We start from the raw sequence: 20,232 nt of genomic DNA, 5'->3' as shown, positions 1-20,232 counted from the left end.
CAGAGCATCAATTACAGAGTAATTTAAACCTAGTCCTTGCCGCATTAGATTGTGGCAGTCTTCCTCTCATGTGTCTATCAGTTGTGCACCATGAGAGTTAGGGTAGTGCGGGCCATCTTTTTTAAACCTGTGCCTAACATGATCTCTGTCAGTGCAAGGATGGGGTATCCTAAATAACTTAAGTTGTTAGAAGCCGAGTCTTTGTCAAAGTGAGGTAAGAGTGGTCCTCTCAGGAAAGGATGGGCTCGGTATTTTGACAGAAAAGCAAGGTATAAGCAAGCAATCCTTGCTGCCAGGGGCAAGGCAAGTCAGTTGTATGGCACAAATTTTGATATTGATTGTTTTCACCACTAAAGATGAGACAGAAGGGCATTAATGAGGACGAGTTACTGATGGTCTGCACTGCTGTGGTTACCAGCTCTTCTATCAAAGATCCATGTAAGAACTATCACTACCAGGATTTGATATTTATTGCCTTATGTTCCCTAATATGAACTTTGTTGCCCGAAACGTTCCTACCCCTGTTTATGCAATCACTCCTATGTTTCCTGAAATACCTTATAGTGCTCATCAGGACAGTAGCATGTTTGTTACAGCGCTATAAATATTGGTGTTTACTGTTGCGAAATTATAGGGAATTACTGCAAGCTGCAAGAATGCATTTCTCTTTCCAGAGTTCCATATTCTTTTTAAGTCTTTTCACCTTCTCTTTTTTTCCTCAAGTGTGTTAAACATGAGAGCCCTGGTTTTCCCTCCTTCTTGACGTCTGGTTAAGCACATACTGCACGGGCTTGCTTTAGATCTTTCTGGGCATCTGATAATATCCTTCAGTCACCTTCAATCAGTCTTAAAGTTGGCAGGCTGAGACAACCCTGCTTATTCCCCTTTGACGACAAAGGCTTTGTTTTTTATAATTAAGTCACCTTCTCTTGCCATCTCAGAAACCAGGGCAACAAGACAACTTTTGTTATTGATGTACATTGTGATCCCTTTTTGTTGTTGTTACTAACATAGTTTCCCTCTCCTTTATGTCAGTTGCTGTGAAGCTGCAAAAGGTCCTCCTTCGCATCCGCCGCTGAAGTTTTAGCCTTAAACTGTCTGTCCACATAGTGCAGGTTACCTCCTTCACCCAATTCATGTAGCTGCAGGATCCAGATTGAAACAAAAGGGTTGGGATTCCACCTTCTGCTTTTACTGAAAGACCAGGACTACAATTTGTTTTTGCCTCCTATTTTCCAAATGTTTAGCTCTGGCGACCAATGCTATTTTCCCTTATCAAGGCATTTGTTTTATTTCCCATTGCTGCTGGAGATTTGTGTGTTTCCCTGTTGACCGCCTTGCCCTTGCTCTCCTAGATATTTGTTTATTGATTAGGCTATGTGATTCTTTTGTTTGTTGTGTCCGATTTGCCCTCCATCTGAAAGGCAATTTATTCCTGCCAACTTACCACAGCCCAAGCAAGTACAGGTCTGATCCATCAAACTCTATTTTGTCTTTGTTCCGTTTGGTATAAAACTATATATTTTATTTCTCTCTCGCGCTCTCTCCTTATTTTCATTTCAAACCAGATCATTAGTTTTTCAGGATTCACGTTAACTCTACCTTTCTCAAACTCCAAGACTGTCACATGGCTTGAAGTCCAAAACGTAACACTGTTCGTGCATCCAGTTTGCGAGGGCTTCCCTTAATCACATTTTCCTTTTGGTGCCTATTTAGAATGCCCAGCAGCCTGTGCAGCCACTCCATTTGCCTTCGTGGCTCATTAAGTTACTGTTCCAACCAGACTGCTTGATGCTTTACAGAATGTGGCAATCAGAGTTACTGATCTATAGACTGTGCTTGTCAGAATTACTGTGCTACGTAATAGGCACATCATTAAAGGTACCATGCCACTTAAAATACTTATCAGAAATATTGTACCTACCACTGCATCTTCATCTAGAACTAATATGGCTGATAATATAGGTGGCACTGGTAATGCATGTAGTAATGTGTAGTACTGGAAAATAAATCATTCATAAAGTGGCCTGCTTTTCATCTGCTGTAATTTGTGCCATTCTCAGTGTTCGTAAGAGATGCAGACTAACTTTAGCTTCTCTAGAAACAAGCACCCTAATCAGATATGCACAGGTTCAGTCTTGTGCCAAGTAGTGTCTTCATATCAGGGCGTTTTCCTTTCAGGAATTTAATATTTGCCTGTTTAGACAACATTGGTTTTTCTGCTGCCACAGTGATGTTCCCTTCAAGTTGAAAGCTTGAGGGCTTCTTTTCTAAGTGATGTGATGCAGAGGTTTTTCCCACAACACAAATGTGGTTGTATCCTACTTCATAAGGCTTAAGTGCTCTTCTATGTCACTTCCACAACAAGATCGCGGACATACACAACAGCTTCAACAACCAACCAACGCACACCATGACCGAACAACCACCCCCCACCACCACCCTCCACGCCTGGACCCCGATCAGCACCGAAGACACCATCCGCACGATGAACTCCATCCACTCCGGATCACCGACCGACCCCTGCCCTCACCACGTCTTCAACAAGGCCGACGCTGTCATCGCACCCCACCTGCGAGACATCATCAACACATCCTTCGACACCACCATCTTCCCTGAGAGCTGGAAACACGCCGAACTCAGCGCTCTACTCAAGAAACCAACAGCGGACCCCACCGACCTCAAGAATTACCGCCCCATCTCGCTCCTCCCGTTTCCAGCCAAAGTCATCGAGAAGACCGTCAACAAGCAGATGGCCGCTTTCCTCGAGACGAACGGATCCCTCGACCCTTCACAGTCCGGCTTCCGAGCCAACCACAGCACCGAGACCGCCCTCATCGCCGCCACCGATGACATCCGAGCCCTGATGGACAACGGAGAAACAGCGGCCCTCATCCTCCTAGACCTCTCCGCGGCATTCGACACGGTCTGCCACCACACCCTAGTACGGCGCCTCAGCAACGTCGGAATCCAGGACAAGGCGCTGGAATGGATCATCTCCTTCCTCGACGGAAGAACACAGAGAGTCCGCCTACCACCGTACAAGTCAGAGGCCACCGAAGTCATCTGCGGCGTCCCCCAAGGATCATCTCTGAGCCCCACCCTCTTCAACGTCTACATGAGCCCCCTCGCGGCCATCGTACGCAAACACAACCTCAGCATAATCTCCTACGCCGACGACACCCAGCTGATCCTCTCCCTGACCAACGACCCCGCCGCCGCCAGAGCCAACCTGCACGAAGGGATGAAAGAGGTAGCCGAGTGGATGACGACCAGTCGCCTGAAACTGAACTCGGACAAGACGGAGGTCCTCATCCTGGGCTCCTCTCCCTCCGCCTGGGACGACTCCTGGTGGCCTCCCGCCCTGGGCACCGCACCCAAACCGACAGACCATGCACGCAACCTGGGCTTCATCCTGGACTCCTCCCTCTCCATGACCAGGCAAGTCAACAACGTCTCCTCGGCATGCTTCAACATCCTACGCATGCTACGGAAGATCTTCTGGTGGATCCCCACCGAGACCAGGAAGACCGTCACCCAGGCCCTCGTCACCAGCCGACTGGACTACGGCAACGCCCTCTACGCCGGTACCACCGCCAAGCTCCAGAAGAGACTCCAGCGGATCCAGAACGCCTCAGCCAGACTCATCCTCGACATCCCACGAACCAGCCACATCTCCGGACATCTGAGAGACCTTCACTGGCTCCCCGTCAACAAAAGAATCACCTTCCGCCTCCTCACCCACGCACACAAACCCCTACAGACCAAGGCCCGAGCTACCTCAACAGCCGAGTCAACTTCTACGCTCCCAAACGCCACCTCCGATCAGCCAACCACGCCCTCGCCGCCGTCCCCCGCATCCGAAGAGCGACTACAGGAGGAAGGTCCTTCTCCTACCTGGCCGCCAAGACCTGGAACTCCCTCCCGACCGACCTGCGCCTGACCCAAGACCACCTCTCCTTCAGGAAGAAGCTGAAGACCTGGCTGTTCGAGCAGTAGCGGCTCCCCCCCCCCCCCCCAGCGCCTTGAGACCCTACGGGTATGTAGCGCGCTTTATAAGTGTCACTGATTGATTATGTAATGACTGTGGGGCTTGAGTGGTTATCTCCTTAGGGTTATAGTATTATTATATGTTAATTGTAATGTGCTTGTGCACTTTTAAGCAAATGCTTACGGGGTGACAAGGGAATGTGCAATGCAGAGGGTAAGCCGCAGTCAGTTTCTGGGCTCTAAAAATCTGTTTGCTGGCAAAATCAGTACTTTCCAAGGTCCTGGGATGTTTTTTACACAATTCGATTATTCTGTTTGGCAAGCACCCTTTTAAGTGCTTTCTGTCATCTTTTTATCGTGCAGCTCATAGAAGCGGGCTCATGGGGATTTTATGCTTCTCTTCTTCCAACTTCTGTGATTCTGGCTCTGTGAGTGCAGAAGATGAAAAACTGCTTCAAGCAGACCCTAAAATAGAGCTATCAAAACGTGGTATTTCAGAAGAGGAGGTTGCTCAACTAACAGAAAAAGGACAATGCATGTTACACATGCCTGAGCAGTAGAAGCTACGCATAGATAACTTTTGAAAGTGTGCTATAAACGACTGTTGTGTCACTGCTGCTTAAACCTTGTTTAGCTCTGCTCCCAAGCAGAGGGTACACTATTTCTATTGGCATTTTTAAAGAGCACAGCTTCCCAAATAGGGCTTCCCGCCACCAGAAGGCAGAGGGATGAATTGAATTACATCGTACCGACTCTCTCCATCACTAATATAGCACCCATTCACAAAGTAAAGGCTATTACCTGCCACACAGCAGCATAGACGTTGCAGCCAGGACAGGCAGAATTAAATTTTAAAGCTGCATTCTATTACATGAAAAGTGTTAAAAAAAAAAAACTGTCTCTTCTGGTTCTGTCATTGGCTGACGCTGTCACAATGAGCCCCGTGAAACTTTATTGCATTTCAGGACTCCACAAACTAATAGCATTAAATAGATAACTTTTATTTCTTAAAGTGGTTAATGCCACACTTCTGACATTTCTAAGTGCCGTAAATACAGAAGTTACTATTTGCTTAATTATTAAAATTATGGTGTAACTAGTTACTGTGCGATCTAGGGGCATAGGGCCGTCGGCGGACAGTTACTCACATCCGTTTGAGGATAATTGTTCATTTTTAGGTCGAAGCCTGCATTGCAGGGCATGGCCCTGCTGCAGGCAAAGAGATATTGTGAGCAGGGGATTTCAGTATGGCATGAAGCCACGCCCCTTTTTTCCATTGGCAGGCCTCTTGAAACGGAGGCCTGCCATTGGGAAAAGCTCCTGTTTAGCAGATTTGTCTGCTCTGGATCCCACCTCTCGAGGACTCCATGACCTGCCTTACGGTAGCAGAGCAATATTTTCAGAAATATTGCCTTGGCAACCATGAGGCAAGTCAGGGAGTCCTGGAGGGGCGGGAATCAGTATCGTGCACTGCAAGTAACAATTATCACAGCATGTCAACAGGCGCCCCAGGCTGCTGGAGCACTCAACTATAATTAATGTGCAGTTGAGCGCTCCAGTGGGGCGCCTCTCTGCATGCTGTGATAATTATCACTTTGGGGCCTCATGCTGTGATAATTAGGGCGGCATGCTGTATTTGCAGCACTGAACGTTTTCAAAGAAGGTGAAGCAGCAACATTCATTGGAGACACTCACCCTCACGCCCTCACCCCCCTCACTCGCCCACACCCCCTGACCCCTCACACACCTCTTCACCCTCACACCCCCTCACTCTCACACACCCTCACACACCCTCTCACCCTCACACCCTCACACACCCTCTCACCCTCACACCCCCTCACCTTCACACGCACCCTCACCCACCCTCTCACCCCCTCACCCTCACGCCCCCTCACCCTCACGCCCCCTCACCCTCACGCCCCCTCACCCTCACACCCCCTCACCCTCACACCCCCTCACCTTCGTACACCTTCTCACCCTCACTCACCCTCACACACTCACCCTCAAACCCCTCACATACCCTCACACACCCTCACTCACCCTCACACCCTCTCACTCACCCTCACACCCCCTCACCCTCTCACCCTCACTCACACCCCCCCACCCCCCTCACCCTCACCCCCCCTCACCCTCACACCCCCTCACCCTCACACCCCCTCACCCTCACTCCCCCTCACTCTCACACCCCCTCACCCTCACACCCCCTCACTCTCACACCCCCTCACCCTCACACCCCCTCTCCCCCTCACACACCCTCACTCACTCTCACCCCCTCACACCCCCTCACCCTCTCACCCTCACACACCATCACCCTCAAAAACCCTCACCCTCACACACCCTCACCCCCCTCACTCACCCTCACACACCCTCATCTGCATAGCATAACAAAACATAGCATACCATAACGAAACACAGCATAGCATAACAAACAAAAGCATAGGATAGCAAAAGCACAGCATAACAAAACAAAGCGTAGGATAGCAAAACAAAGCATAGCATAACAAAATAAAACATAGCACAGCAAAACACAACAAAGCATAGCATAGCATAACAAAACATAGCATAACAAAACATAGCATAGCAAAACAAAACATATCATAATAAAACAAAACATAGCATAACAACACAACAAAACATAGCATAGCATAACCTAAAACAAAGCATAGCATAACAAAACATAGCAAAACACAGCATAGCATAGCATAACAAAACAAACCATAGCATAACATAACAAAGAATAGCAAAACAAAACATAGCATAGTAAAACAACACATAGCATAGCATAACACAACAAAACAGCAGAACAAAACAGCATAACAAAACATAGCATAACATAAAACAAAGCATAGCATAACAAAACATAGCAAAACACAACAAAATATAGCATAGCATAACTAAACACAACAAAACATAGCATACATAACAAAACACAGCATTGCAAAGCATAGCAAACATAGCATAAGAAAACACAACAAAACATAGCATAGCATAAACAAACACAACATAGCATAGCATAACAAAACAAAGCTTAGCATAACAAAACATAGTATCACAAAGCATTGCATAGCATAACAAAACATAGCATAGCAAAACAAAGCATAGCATAATAAAACACAACAAAACACAGCATAGCATAACAAATCATAGCAAAACACAACAAAACATAGCATAGCATAACAAAGCATAGGATAGCAAAACTAAACATAGCATAGCATAACATAACAAAACAAAGCATAGGGAAGCAAAACATAGCATAGCATAGCATAACAAAACATAGCATAACATAACAAAACATAGCATAACAAAACACAACAACACATAGCAGAACAAAACATAGCATAACATAACAAAGCATAGCATAACAAAACAAAGCATAGCATAACAAAACAACAACACCCAACAAAACATAGCATAGCATAACACACAACAAAACATAGCATACATAACAAAACATAGCATTGCAAAGCATAGCAAAACCTAGCATAACAAAACACAACACAACATAGCATAGCCTAACAAAACAACGCTTGCCATAGCATAACAAAACATAGCATAACAAAGCATAGAATAACAAAACATAGCATAGCAAATGAAAGCATAGCATAATAAAAGAAAACAGCATAGCATAACACAAAATAGCATAACAAAGCATAGCATATCAAAACACAACAAAGCATAGCATAGCATAACAAAACACAACAAACCATAGCATAGCATAACAAAACAAAGCATAGGATACCAAAACTAAACTGAGCATAACAAAACAAAGCATAGAATAGCAAAACAAACATAGCATAGCATAACAAAACATTGCATAGCATAACAAAACATTGCATAACATGACAAAACATAGCATAACATGACAAAACATAGCATAACAAAACATAACACATAGCATAACAAAACAGCAAAACACAACAAAACAGCATAGCTTAACAAAACATAGCACAACAAAACAAAACATATAATAGCATAGCAAAACATAGCATATCAAACACAACAAAACATGGCATAGCATAGCATAACAAAGCATAGCATAGCATAACAAAACATAGCATAGCAAAACAAAGCATAGCAAAACACAGCATAGCAAAACACAACAAAACATAGCTTAACACCTTAGCTGCGTGTAAATATCCCTCCCCAGTGCTGCACTGTCCATTGGAACTAGTGCTGAATGGACGTCCAATGGACGTGCGCAGCACTGGGGAGGTAGCGCTCCTGACGACCGTTGGCTGTCAGCAGCACTTAACACCTTAACGGCTATGGAACGTCCAGCTCCAGTGCTGAACGTTCCATTGCGCAGGTGCAGTTGGAACGTCCAATGGCCGACGGCAGCACTCCCGAGGTAGTGGTGCCGTCGGCCACTGGACGGGCGCAGCACTTAAGGTGTTAAGAGGATAGCATAACAAAGCATAGCATAGCAAAACACAACAAAACATAGCATAGCATAACAAAACATAGCATAGCAAAACAAAACACAACAACACACAGCATACCAAAACATAGCAAAACACAACAAAACATAGCATAGCATAACAAATCATAGCAAAACACAACAAAGCATTGCATAGCATAACAAAATAAAGCATAGGATAGCAAAACAACATAGCATAGCATAACAAAACAAAGCATAGAATAGCAAAACAAAGCATAGAATAGCAAAACAAAACATAGCATAGCATAACAAAACATAGCATAACATAACAAAACATAGCATAGCATAACAAAACACAAGAACACATAGCATAACAAAACATAGCAAAACACAACAAAACATAGCATAGCTTAACAAAACACAACAAAACATAGCATAACAAAACAAAACATATCATAGCCTAGCAAAACCTAGCATAGCATACCAAACACAACAAAACATAGCATAGCATAACAAAGCATAACACACACAACCACACACACACAACCGCAACCACACACAACTATCTATCTATTTATCTATCTATCCATCTATCTATCTATCTATCTCCCTCACTCTATCTGTCTATTGATCTATCACCCTCACTCTATCTGTCTATCTATCTCCCTCACTCTATCTGTCTATCTATCGCCCTCACTCTATCTTGCTATTGCCCTCACTCTATCTATCTATTGCCCTCACTATCTATCGCCCTCACTCTATCTATCTATCACCTTCACTCTATCCATCGCCCTCACTCTATCCATCGCCCTCACTCTATCCATCGCCCTCACTCTATCCATCGCCCTCACTCTATCTATCGCCCTCACTCTATCTATCGCCCTCACTCTATCTATCTATCGGCCTCACTCTATCTATCTATCGGCCTCACTCTATCTATCAATCTATCTATCGCCCTCACTCTATCTATCGCCCTCACTCTATCTTGCTATCGCCCTCACTCTATCTTGCTATCGTCCTCACTCTATCTATCTATTGCCCTCACTATCTATCACCCTCACTCTATCTATCGCCCTCACTCTATCTATCTATCGCCCTCACTCTATCTTGCTATCGCCCTCACTCTATCTATCTATTGCCCTCACTATCTATCACCCTCACTCTATCTATCACCCTCACTCTATCTATCTATCGCCCTCACTCTATCTATCTATCTATCTATCTATCTATCTATCTATCTATCTATCTATCTATCTATCTATCTATCCCATTCACTCTATCTATCGCATCACCACAGCATTACTCAGCACCACCACAGCATCACTAAGGGGCACAACAACATCACTATGCGCTACCACAGGATCATTGAATGCCACAGCTTCACTAGTCGCCACCACAACATCACTCAGCGCCACCACAGCATCAATCTGTGCAACCATTCAACAACAACTGGGTCAAATATGTTCTCTCAATGTTTCAAGCTTTATTACAAATGTCACAAAAAGAGGTTAGTATTTCACTTCTGTTCTTGGATTTTCGTCACAATAAAATACACTGAACATATTCTTCACAAAAGTTATTTACAAAAGTTTAAGCTATTGCCATTATAAATTACAATAACTTTTATTTAAGTATTAAGTCACGTGAATACAACACATATTGCATTACAAATGCTATAGGTGTCACAAGTTATAACTATTGGCACTGTAAATGACAAAGCTATTATTATTGCTATTTTCAAAACCAACACAAATAAAAAATGTGTCATTTACAATACCAATAGCTCAAACTTTCCTAATGCGAGACCTTATGCATTGCAAATGCTTGTCTCTTTAAATGGGCGAAAGTGACAGCTTACTGAAGATGAGCCAGTAACTACCCTAAGAAAGTCGACAAATGATTTAAGGCTGAGCCCTAATGAGGTGATAGTTGTTTGAGTCCCCTGGCTTGCTTACATTTCTTCATTGCCAAAATGTATTGTGTCTTGTTCATGGGTTGAGGGCATGTTTTCAATGCCTGGCAGATAATTTGAGTTGCTTAACCTGCAGGTCAGGCAATATTTTTCAGGTTTTTGGTGCCTGTATAAATGATTGTGTGAAAGGCGTATTTATGAGAAGTTTTGAGGTTTTCCCACAATCTAAGAAGATCATGTGCTTTTTTGTTACCTTTTGGTAGGGATTTCCAAGTCCTTCGATTCATGAACAAGACAAATTGAAAACTTTGTGTCTGCTGATGGATGTTTGCCACTAGAAGGAGAGTGACATTTGGTGAACTAACTAACATATCTATAGCCAAAGATGACTGCAAAGAGACTTCGGCATTTGTCATGAAGTGCTTGGTAGATGATACATATGGATGTAAATTGTATACAGGATCCTACAAGCAGCCAGTGTAGCTCTTTCACTGTTGTGCATTTTCTAACCGAGTATTAGCTTTGCTGCAATAGTTTAAACATTTGTGAGCAGACCGAGATAAGGAGAGGTGACATATTTGACACTTAACAGAACAATTGCCCTGCCAAGAAGGCTTTGGCCTCAAAAGTATCAATGGAGTAAAGCTTTTCTGTAAGATAAAGTTTTGTAATATTATCATGTAGTTTTATGAGCATAAGAATGAAGGTTATTGTCAAAACAAAAATATATGTCTGGAGTGTACGGGATGAGAGAGACAGAGACTGGTGATATAGACCAACCAAGACATCAGCCGGATTCTAGGGACGATATAAAGCATTCTGCTAATAGTCTTAAGGTTTAGTATCTTTAACCCTCCATGCTCGTAATGATATTTACATGAATTTAAAGATAGAAAAAAAGAAAACAAGTCTTTTGACATACTCCCCAAACTGTCCCTAAACCTTCCCAGTCAGTGCACTGATTGATAATAAGGATTTTTTTTTTAAAGTTCGATGCATGCGTGCATATACGCTCTGTCGTCTGATTTAAAGGTTGCACTGTCGGAAGGTAGGGTGAGGCCTCCTTTCAGTTCAGCAATTAGTCCTTGAAGGGCGTGTGTCTGGGGCCCGACTGCTTCATTAGTCTAGGGACCCATATACTATGTCCACTTTTATTCCAGTTTGCTTGCATTTCTTATGCCTGTGGTGACCCACATTTCTCAGAGCTGTTAGTGTGTCCACATGGGTTTGACTCGCCACCCGGGGCCCTGCATCACGCTGTTCACCCACCACGCACAGGCCTCTTGTGCCGTTTTCAGGGCTGTTTGTGCGTGTAGCGGTCTGCCGCAACTCGCCCCGGGCCTCGTAGTTCTCTGCCGGCTTGCTAGCTCGAGTCGCCACTGATGCAGCCCCACCGTGGTCCTCGCTCAGCCCCTTAAGCATCCAACTCTTGACGGGAGGTTCCTCCAGGCCAGCGTGCCAGATAGGGGTTTGCCTATGTTCATCAGCAAGTGTGTGTCTCACCCAAGTCGCACCTCACCAGGCCGCTCCTCAGTTCTCCAGCGCCGCCGCCTTCTGTCCAGGATGGGCGCGCAGGCTTTAGCAGTTCCCCGAAGCCTCTGTGTTAAACCTGGGAGCTTTCGGAGTTAGCTGGTGGCTAGTTAGTTCCCCTTCAGCGATGTGCTGTCTCCGGATCACAGAGTGCACTCACCTTTTGCTTGCTGGGCTTCGAGCTCAGCATCTACCATTTTGTCTTTAACAGCCTTTCATCTCGGTTCCCCAACTCGGAGGTGTAACCGTTTCAGCGCCACTTATTATAAATTTTGCCAGTAAAGTCACCCAATGCGCTTCACCAGCATGTATCTCACAGATGGTCTTTCCTGGGTAGTCAGATTGCAGGATTCTGAAGGGATAATTCGCTCTCTGCCAGCTGATCTGCACTATATTGTTGCAATCTTGCAGCTGGCTCTCTAGCACCCCCTTCACAGGACAAAAGATCTAAGGCAGTCCGATCGCTTGATCAGTAAAAGCTGCTACTATGGTCGTTTAAAACATTTCTGTGTTTCAGAAATACATAAGCACATACCTTGATCGCCATACATACATTTACCTGTTACTATTGTTTGGCTTTTGAAAAACAAACCAATCCCATTAAAAGTGGGAGCAATTTTATACCTTTGTTCACTGCTGGCATTGTGGATCCTTTGAGAATTCGAGGAGCTTAGCAATCTAATCAGCTAGCAGAAACTGAAAATTGTTTTTGTGGTGGCCATTAAAGCGTGCCAGACACTGAAGCCTGCACCCCGGAAAAAGCAACCCCACATGGAAGGAGGAGAAGGGTTATTAGCGGACTGAGAGCGCATTTCTTTACACCTTTGCAGATATGGTGGTGTGCCAGAAGGGCTGATAGTTACCCTAGATTTAAAGAAAAAGTTTATATCCTGCAGTTCACAGCTCCTAAATCAGGCCTGGAAATGTGTGTGTAGATTATTTATTTTTGCTTCCAGTTACTGAATAAAAAGTTGTATAAGCCAAAAGAAATCACATTTAATCAAGCAATCGTGGCCAGATGCTGTGAACAGCTGGTTCAGGGGAATGAGGACTGTTATGGGCCTAGCTTTAAGTTCGCACTTGTCCCATATTGCACTACTTAAAGGTGAAGACCACATGCAGCTTGTTCAGTGGCGTACATGGTGGCACAGGTCCAAGCATCAAGCCAGACCCTGTGACCTGCTGATAGCCTTAGCTGGTTTAGTGCTACAAGGGCAGGCACAGTGCATAAACACAGAGCCTGCTGCGAGTGGCCCAACACATGCATATCCATTATGCGGCGCAACAGAGGTTGAGTGCACAGGATTTTAGGACTGCAACATGCTCCTAATGTTGGTGTGCAGGAGCTTGGCCACAGGGTCTGGCCAAAGGCCAATTAAAGACTGAGATGGGTGTGCAGAAAGCTAGGTGTAAGGGCTAGACCCTGTAGCTAATCCCTGCTGTGTATATCCAAAGACCACAGTGATGTTCTAACACTACAAACTTGTATGAAGTATAACATTTAAAAATTAATTGCTGGGAAAAGAACTATTCTGTTGAGTTATGACCTATTGGGCTTAGAACAAAAGTAAAAGGAAATTATGGTTACTAAACAAAAAATTAAACTCCCGCAATTGGCAGTAGTAGTATGGTATAGTAAACTAATATGCTCTTGGCTTGAAAAATCAACGAGTATAACTAGAACCACAGGTCGAGTAACTTCATAAATATACTAGGTCCTCCAGATCTCAACTCAACTTTTTTTTTTCTTTACAGTAAGTGTAAAGAGTAAGAGTGCGATATATATATTTTAGGTTTTCTTCTCTTTATGTTAGAATTATTGGGACTTAATTTTCTATGTGGTGCAGTGATGTTGGGCTGAGATCACTCCGATCTCGGATGGGTGCTTGAGACATGACTGACTCTGTTGCCCTTTCATTTGCAAGACTGACATGTGGCTGATTCTTCCCACATATTTTCTGGCATATGAGAGTTGATACTGACATGATATTATTCACTGTGCCTTTCAGTCATGTGACTGAGCCTTACTCTGCCCTATAGACCTCTCACAGGCAATCCTGTCATGTTACTCACTGTACTTCAGTCGTGTCAGCCTGCCAAATGTAATTCAAGTGATATTGGATATGCTTTTCTCCAAGTCTGTCTGCCGTACAAGTCCTAACGTATGACTGCAGTGCTGCCAAGTGGTCCTATGTCCTGGGCCCGGTCATCCCCAACACAACTTTTAGCCATCACCACTCTGCCTTCTTGTATTACTTCTTTAAATTAGAAGTGCGTGCCTAAAGTCTCTTCAAGTGACATTCTGCTGAATAGTGTATCAGAACTGGTTGTGGCTATTGCTGTTGATGTGGCGCCACTTCGTAGTCATGAGACTGGCTGCTCCGTAGCCATGCCAGCCTTTTCAGAGAGAGGTTAATGAAAAGCAGTCAAATATGCAATAAAATTTAAAATAAAATCCCAGTGGACATAAAAAACAAAGGTTAGGAGGCAGTAAGGGAACAAAAATAAATAAATAAATGGAGGGACCACCCCAAAGGGCTGACAGGTCTAACAATGAACCATTAAAATCAGGTTAGTACTACCTGAATAAATGCACAGAGAATAAAACATATACGCCCTTCACAAATTTAGGCATTTCCTTTTCTATGCTTTACATCAATCAACTGATTCATTTCCTTAACCTTACACAGAAAATAAACATGGCAGAGGTATGAGGCAGGTCTCTGACCGCATTGCTGTCAAAGATTCAAGGCATGCTGAGATTATAGAAGTTCAAAGGGACACCATTTCTGGAAAACTAATGTACTCCACTTTTATCAAGTAAATAGATCAAGCACCTCAACCCTAATTGTTTTCTAGATACCAAGGCGAACGGACAAGGACATTTCTCGAAGTCTGGTACTGCCTGTTGGTGCCTGCCCCTGCGATGCAGCACCCACCCGTGAGAAGATGGGTTTAGCTTACCCGGGTCGTACTTTTATGTTCCATTGGTTATGATAACAGCTCCTGCTCCTGTTGTGTTGGTTACCCAAAACTTTTGCATCCACTGTTTGCTCTCTCTTTCAGAGTATCTGTGCCATGTGTGTGTTCGGAACGACTCCCTAGCTGGTGTGGTCATTGCAGATAACGAATACCCTCCCCGAGTCTGTTTTACCCTGCTGGACAAGGTAAGTAGGATGGGATGATACGCTTTTAGTAGTTCTCTGCAAACTACAGCCCAGGATTAAGCTTCCTATAAACCTCTAGCAAAGTGAAGGCTCAATGGCAACTTACCAACGAGAGACAGTAAACCTGGTGGACTATAATCCATGAACCACCTGCACTTACATCAGGAGCATTCTGGGCAACGATCAGTCCTGTGAGACTTACAGGATTATGTTTTAGTTAGTGAGTTTCGAACACCTTTCACCTTGAATGGACATACGCAAGAATCCACAATATGGATATATTTTTAACTTTTATTAAAATCAATGTCTTAATCTAGTGCTGATAACGTGTATAGTTGTAGTAACTATGAAAAAGAAAAAAATAGTGCAATTAATGTAATTAATTAGCAAAACATGATAGAATAAATCTTTGTGTTACCAACCAGCAAAGGTACCAGAGTTTCATGAAGTAACCTCCAGCCCTCATGAAGGTTAAAGACCAGGTCTTTTGTTCTGCACTTCAAGAATGTTATTCTTTGTTTCTGTGACACAGTATTGACGTTAGCAAACAAGCAAATAAGGCCAGCCAGGCTCAAAGAAGCCTGTGGCCTTTGCTGGGGATGTTTACTACTAAAATGTGCACTAATCAAGTCTCCCAGGATGATAAAGATTTCTCCCTACCTCATACATGTCTGTACCAAACTTAAATTCACCTTTCTGGTACTTGCAAACCATTTTACAATATGGACCCAGATAGTGTAAACATGAAAAGCCGAAACCTCATTGAATCCTAGATTTTTAGACTGTTAATGGGTGGATAAACTGGAACTTGAATTCCTAAAAACTATTGTAAATTATGATGAGATATATCTGCACCGTCCAAGTTTTAGATAGGTGCCAGTAGAGCTGCAAAGTCCGAATCTAAAATATATTTTCTCAATAATCTATCTTTTGCTGTCTTAGTGTTTCTTCATAAGTGGTAGTGAATATCAGCATTTGGGTTTCAGCCTGCTGCCTTTGAGACACAAAGTGCATCTCACCGATGGTGCCTGGAAAAAGCCCAAACCACTTCTGATGTGGCTTGTGCTCCTCTGCCTAGGGCCTTGAAATGCAGACTAGACTATTACTTTGTGCAGCGGCATGCCTGATTTGCTTGTGTTTGCTTCTGCATCAGAAATGGGTCAGATGACCTAAAAACCAATGGAATTACACAACTTAAATGGTTATAAAGTATTGGCGCTTTCATTTATTTCCTTCACTGTTAGGAAATAAGATAAACTACATGCACAGCTAAGTATGTGGTAGTTAGGAGGCTAGAGCTAGTCACTGGTTATTGAGAAAGTAGAGTTGGAAATTGGAGGAACAAATTTGTGTCATCCAGGTCTCAAATGAAGAATTGGGGCCCCAAACAAAGTCTGTGATTGGAGAAAACACATGTGCATTGTTCAAATCTGTGAAATCCTTCAGTAATACGTGCTTTGTTTCCAAATGGTCTGCCAGGTTCTTGATGAGTTCTCCACTCAGGTGGAGAGAATAGACTGGCCTTCTGGGTCTCCAGCTACCATCACCTACGCAGGCCTGGACAGCTACCTCAGTAAATATCAAGTAAGCCATTCAACATCAGTCTGTATTCTATTGTTGTATTACGTTGTCACTTTTCTGCTTTTTGGTTAAGGTTGAAAATGCAGATGTCTGTAGTTCTGTCTTTATATTTGAGTGTTTTTTTCTGGATAGCACATGACGACTTTGTGAAAGGTCTCAATTTTCACATTGTGGCTCATAGTGAAGATTCTAATTGGTATATGATGTACTGCTATCATCCTTCCTTGAAGCTCCGTATGTTCTCTTTCAAGCACCATAGCTTTTTTAATAAATATTCTCATCACTTTTGGTATTTCTGTTTATGGGTTGAAGAGAACGTTAATTCACCAGAACCATTGGATCATATGTGGCTGATGGATCCCCTAAAATCTTATCTCTCACCTGGCATCTGTGCCATTCAGCTAATATGTGGAGCACTGATACCGGAGCATGTTTATTGCAACACTCTTTTGGTTCTTGTGTATATTCCTGCACACTTTCACTTGGTTTAGCTCCGGCACATGCACTCTTGTCATTGCCATCACCTCTCTCCTTTGCTCATCAAGGAAATATTCCTTGCATATTTGCCTCTCTTCCTATTATAGTTCTTCACTTGTATGGGCTGTCTATCTGGTATTTTATCTCTAATTTAGGGATGTTCTTACCAAGATTCCTTGAGTAGCTCCGCCAATTATTTATGCACTTCTTTTTAGAGCATCTCTCATCATTGTTTTCCTCGGCGTGATTTTTATCGACTCGGTAAACATTGGCAGATATTGAGGATTGAGAAACTAATCAAGAATTCACAGAAGATGGATCAAGACTTTACAAAGCAACAGATATCTGTCCACAGAAAATTAAAAACTCTTGTACCTGAAACTACTTAAGTGTAATGAACATCCTTTAAAAGCTTCAAACTATATGACCAGGGCAAGTCAGTAGATGATAATGCCTAGTTAAACGTTTTAAATAAGATTAAGTATTTGCTGATGGTATTCCATTGGAAAAGAAACTTTCTAGCTACTTGCGGAGTATTGATGGTGAGAACATGGGCCAGGTCAAGAAGGACAAGAGAGGGAAGGAAGTGGATGTATGATAGTGTTGTCGTCTTATTTGCATTTGATGGTAGTATTTGTAGGAAAGTGATTTATTATCAATCAATCAATCAAATAATATTCATTGAGGGCTAATTATCACCCCGGGAGGGGTGGGGGTTATTTATAAAGGCGCTATGCTGCAGGTCTCAGTTGAAGAGCCAGGTCTTGAGTCCCTCCCTGAAGTGGTTGATCGAGGGTGAGGTATGCAGGTGGAGAGGGAGGGTGTCCAATGCCTTGGCGGCGAGGTGAGAGAACAAATGTCCTCCCCTGCGGCTATGGCGGATGCGTGTGGTCTGTGAAAGGGCGAGGTGTGCGAACGCAGGTTTCTGGTGACTTGGTGGAAAGTGAGGCTGTGGTTCATGTAGTGTGGTCCGATGTTGTGGAGGGCTTTGCATGCATGGGTCAGGAGCTTGAATTGGCATCTCTGGTGAATGGGGAGTCAGTGGAGGTCTTTGAGGAGTTGGGTGATGTGTATTCTCTTGGGGAAGTTGAGGATAAGTCTGGCTGCTGCATTCTTTAGGATAAGTCTGGAGTCTTTGCATGAGTTCAGAGTTTGTGCCTGTATCAGGTGCATTGCCATAGTCGAGTCTCCTGCTGATGAGGGCCTACGTCACAGTTTTCTTGGTGTGTGTGGGAAGCCTTCTGAAAATCTTTTGGAACATGTGGATGGTGTTGAAGCTGGTGGGTGTGACGGAGTTGACTTTGCGTCTCCTAGAGAGTTCTCTGTCTAGTATGAAGCCGAGGTTGCGGGCATGGTCTTTTTGTGTGGGGGTAGGTCTGAACTCCGGCGGTTACCAGGAGTCATTCCAAAGGGCATTATATCTACCGAAGTTATGTTCGTGTCCAACTTGAGGCAGTTGTCTTTCATCCATGTCACTAGGTTCTTCATGTAGTTGCGGAAGTTGTTTTTTGTCTGGTTGGGTTTGCTGAGAGTGAGAGGACGAGTTGGGTGTCATTGGCTAAGGAGATGATGTTGATGTTATGTGATCTGATGATGTCTGTGAGTGGAGTCATGTAGGTTTTGAAGAGGGTGGAGCTGATAATACCCATTATGTGGTATAGATGTGAGACCTCACCATGTAATAATGTCAGTCTTTATCATGTCCAGTTAGGCTTCTTTTATAAAACCCATAGCTCAGCCTCAGTAGCTGTGACACAGAGCAGTCAGGCTTTATCAAAGAAACATGTGTAAAGCATTTAGGAGTACCAAAACAGTAAATAAGTAAGAAACATAGAACAATAAAAACAAGCATTTACAATGCAATGGTTTTGCCTTTGTTAAAGTTAGAGCTATTGGCATTGCTCTTGCCATTATTTTTATTTATGTTTTTTTTAACATAAATAAATGGCATTGTCATTTACAATGCCACTAGCTTGATCTCTCGCAAATGACACACACAAACACACACACAGAGCCCACCCACACAGAGTCCCCCACACAGAGCCCCCCACACACACAGCCACACAAAGCCCCCCACACACACAGCCACACAAAGCTTCCTACACACACAGCCACACAAAGCTTCCCACACACACCCACACAGCACAAGCAGGCAACAGGGGCACACGGAGGCACAAGCAGGCAACAGGGGCACACGGAGGCACAAGCAGGCAACAGGGGCACACGGAGGCACAAGCAGGCAACAGGGGCACACGGAGGCACAAGCAGGCAACAGGGGCACGAAAACGGAGGCACAAGCAGGCAACAGGGGCACACAGAGGCACAAGCAGGCAACAGGGGCACACGAAATTCCAATGGCAGCAGAATATCGTTTTATGTAAAGAGTGTGTGTGAGGACTTGGCACGGGGAGTTGTTGCGGAAGCTGGTTATTAAAGAGCAGGACTGAAGATGTTCTAATGTAAATGAGGTGGGACAGACGGCCGGAGACACGGACAGCGGGGGGGGGGGGAGAGGGGGATGCGGGAAGGAACGGGAACACGGACATTATGGAGCTGGGGGGCCAGGGTCGAGTCTCGGCGTCGACAACATAATCTGTTAGGATAGTAAAGAGGCCATTGTGCAGGGGAGAGAGAATCATGAATCTTAACACTGCCCTTCTACTACTCAATATTCAGACGCCTGGTATGTGCAGGTGATATCCACTACATGGTCATACAACTGTACTGTAGAAAATTAAATTCCAAGATAATCTGAAACAATGTAACCTATTGTTGATAGATCTTCTGTCAAAAACTTGACCTCAGTTACTTGTGCATGATAACTGCAAAAATCTCCTGGAATCTTTGACAAAAGAACATGAGAGAGTATTTGTGTAGTGCCAAAAGGTGAGTGGTAGCCATGTGAAGATATCATGCTAACCAACTCACACACCAGCGTATCCTCTAGATAATTTGTTACCCCATGTCATCATCACCCAAGATTCGAAATGCAAGTCTTCCAAAGTAAATGCACAGCAAAAAGTGCATGGAAGACACACAAATTCCATACATTTTGGAACTGTCTTGATCACAACCAATGACTTGAACTCACTCATGCAGCTATAACAGGAAAAGGAACTCAGCACATTCTACTAACTTCTCTAATAAGCACAAAGGCAACTGACGCTGCTGTAAATTATTTTATGTACCCAAGTTAA

The 20,232-nt window shown here is 43.9% G+C and overlaps 1 protein-coding gene across 1 annotated transcript in view; it reads left to right on the top strand.

Moving 5' to 3' along the window:
* Window positions 1-20,232, top strand: part of YKT6 (YKT6 vesicular SNARE protein) — a 118,631-nt gene that overhangs the window by 31,123 nt on the left and 67,276 nt on the right. Inside the window, exons 4-5 of the mRNA XM_086943437.1 lie at window positions 14,877-14,977; window positions 16,457-16,561. Of these exons, the coding sequence (XP_086799563.1) occupies window positions 14,877-14,977; window positions 16,457-16,561 (206 nt within the window). The remainder of the gene's footprint in view (window positions 1-14,876; window positions 14,978-16,456; window positions 16,562-20,232) is intronic.

Source organism: Lissotriton vulgaris, chromosome 11, assembly GCF_964263255.1.
Source record: "Lissotriton vulgaris chromosome 11, aLisVul1.2, whole genome shotgun sequence".
Taxonomy (NCBI): Eukaryota; Metazoa; Chordata; class Amphibia; order Caudata; family Salamandridae; genus Lissotriton; species Lissotriton vulgaris.
This window is presented reverse-complemented; position numbering and strand designations above follow the sequence as displayed.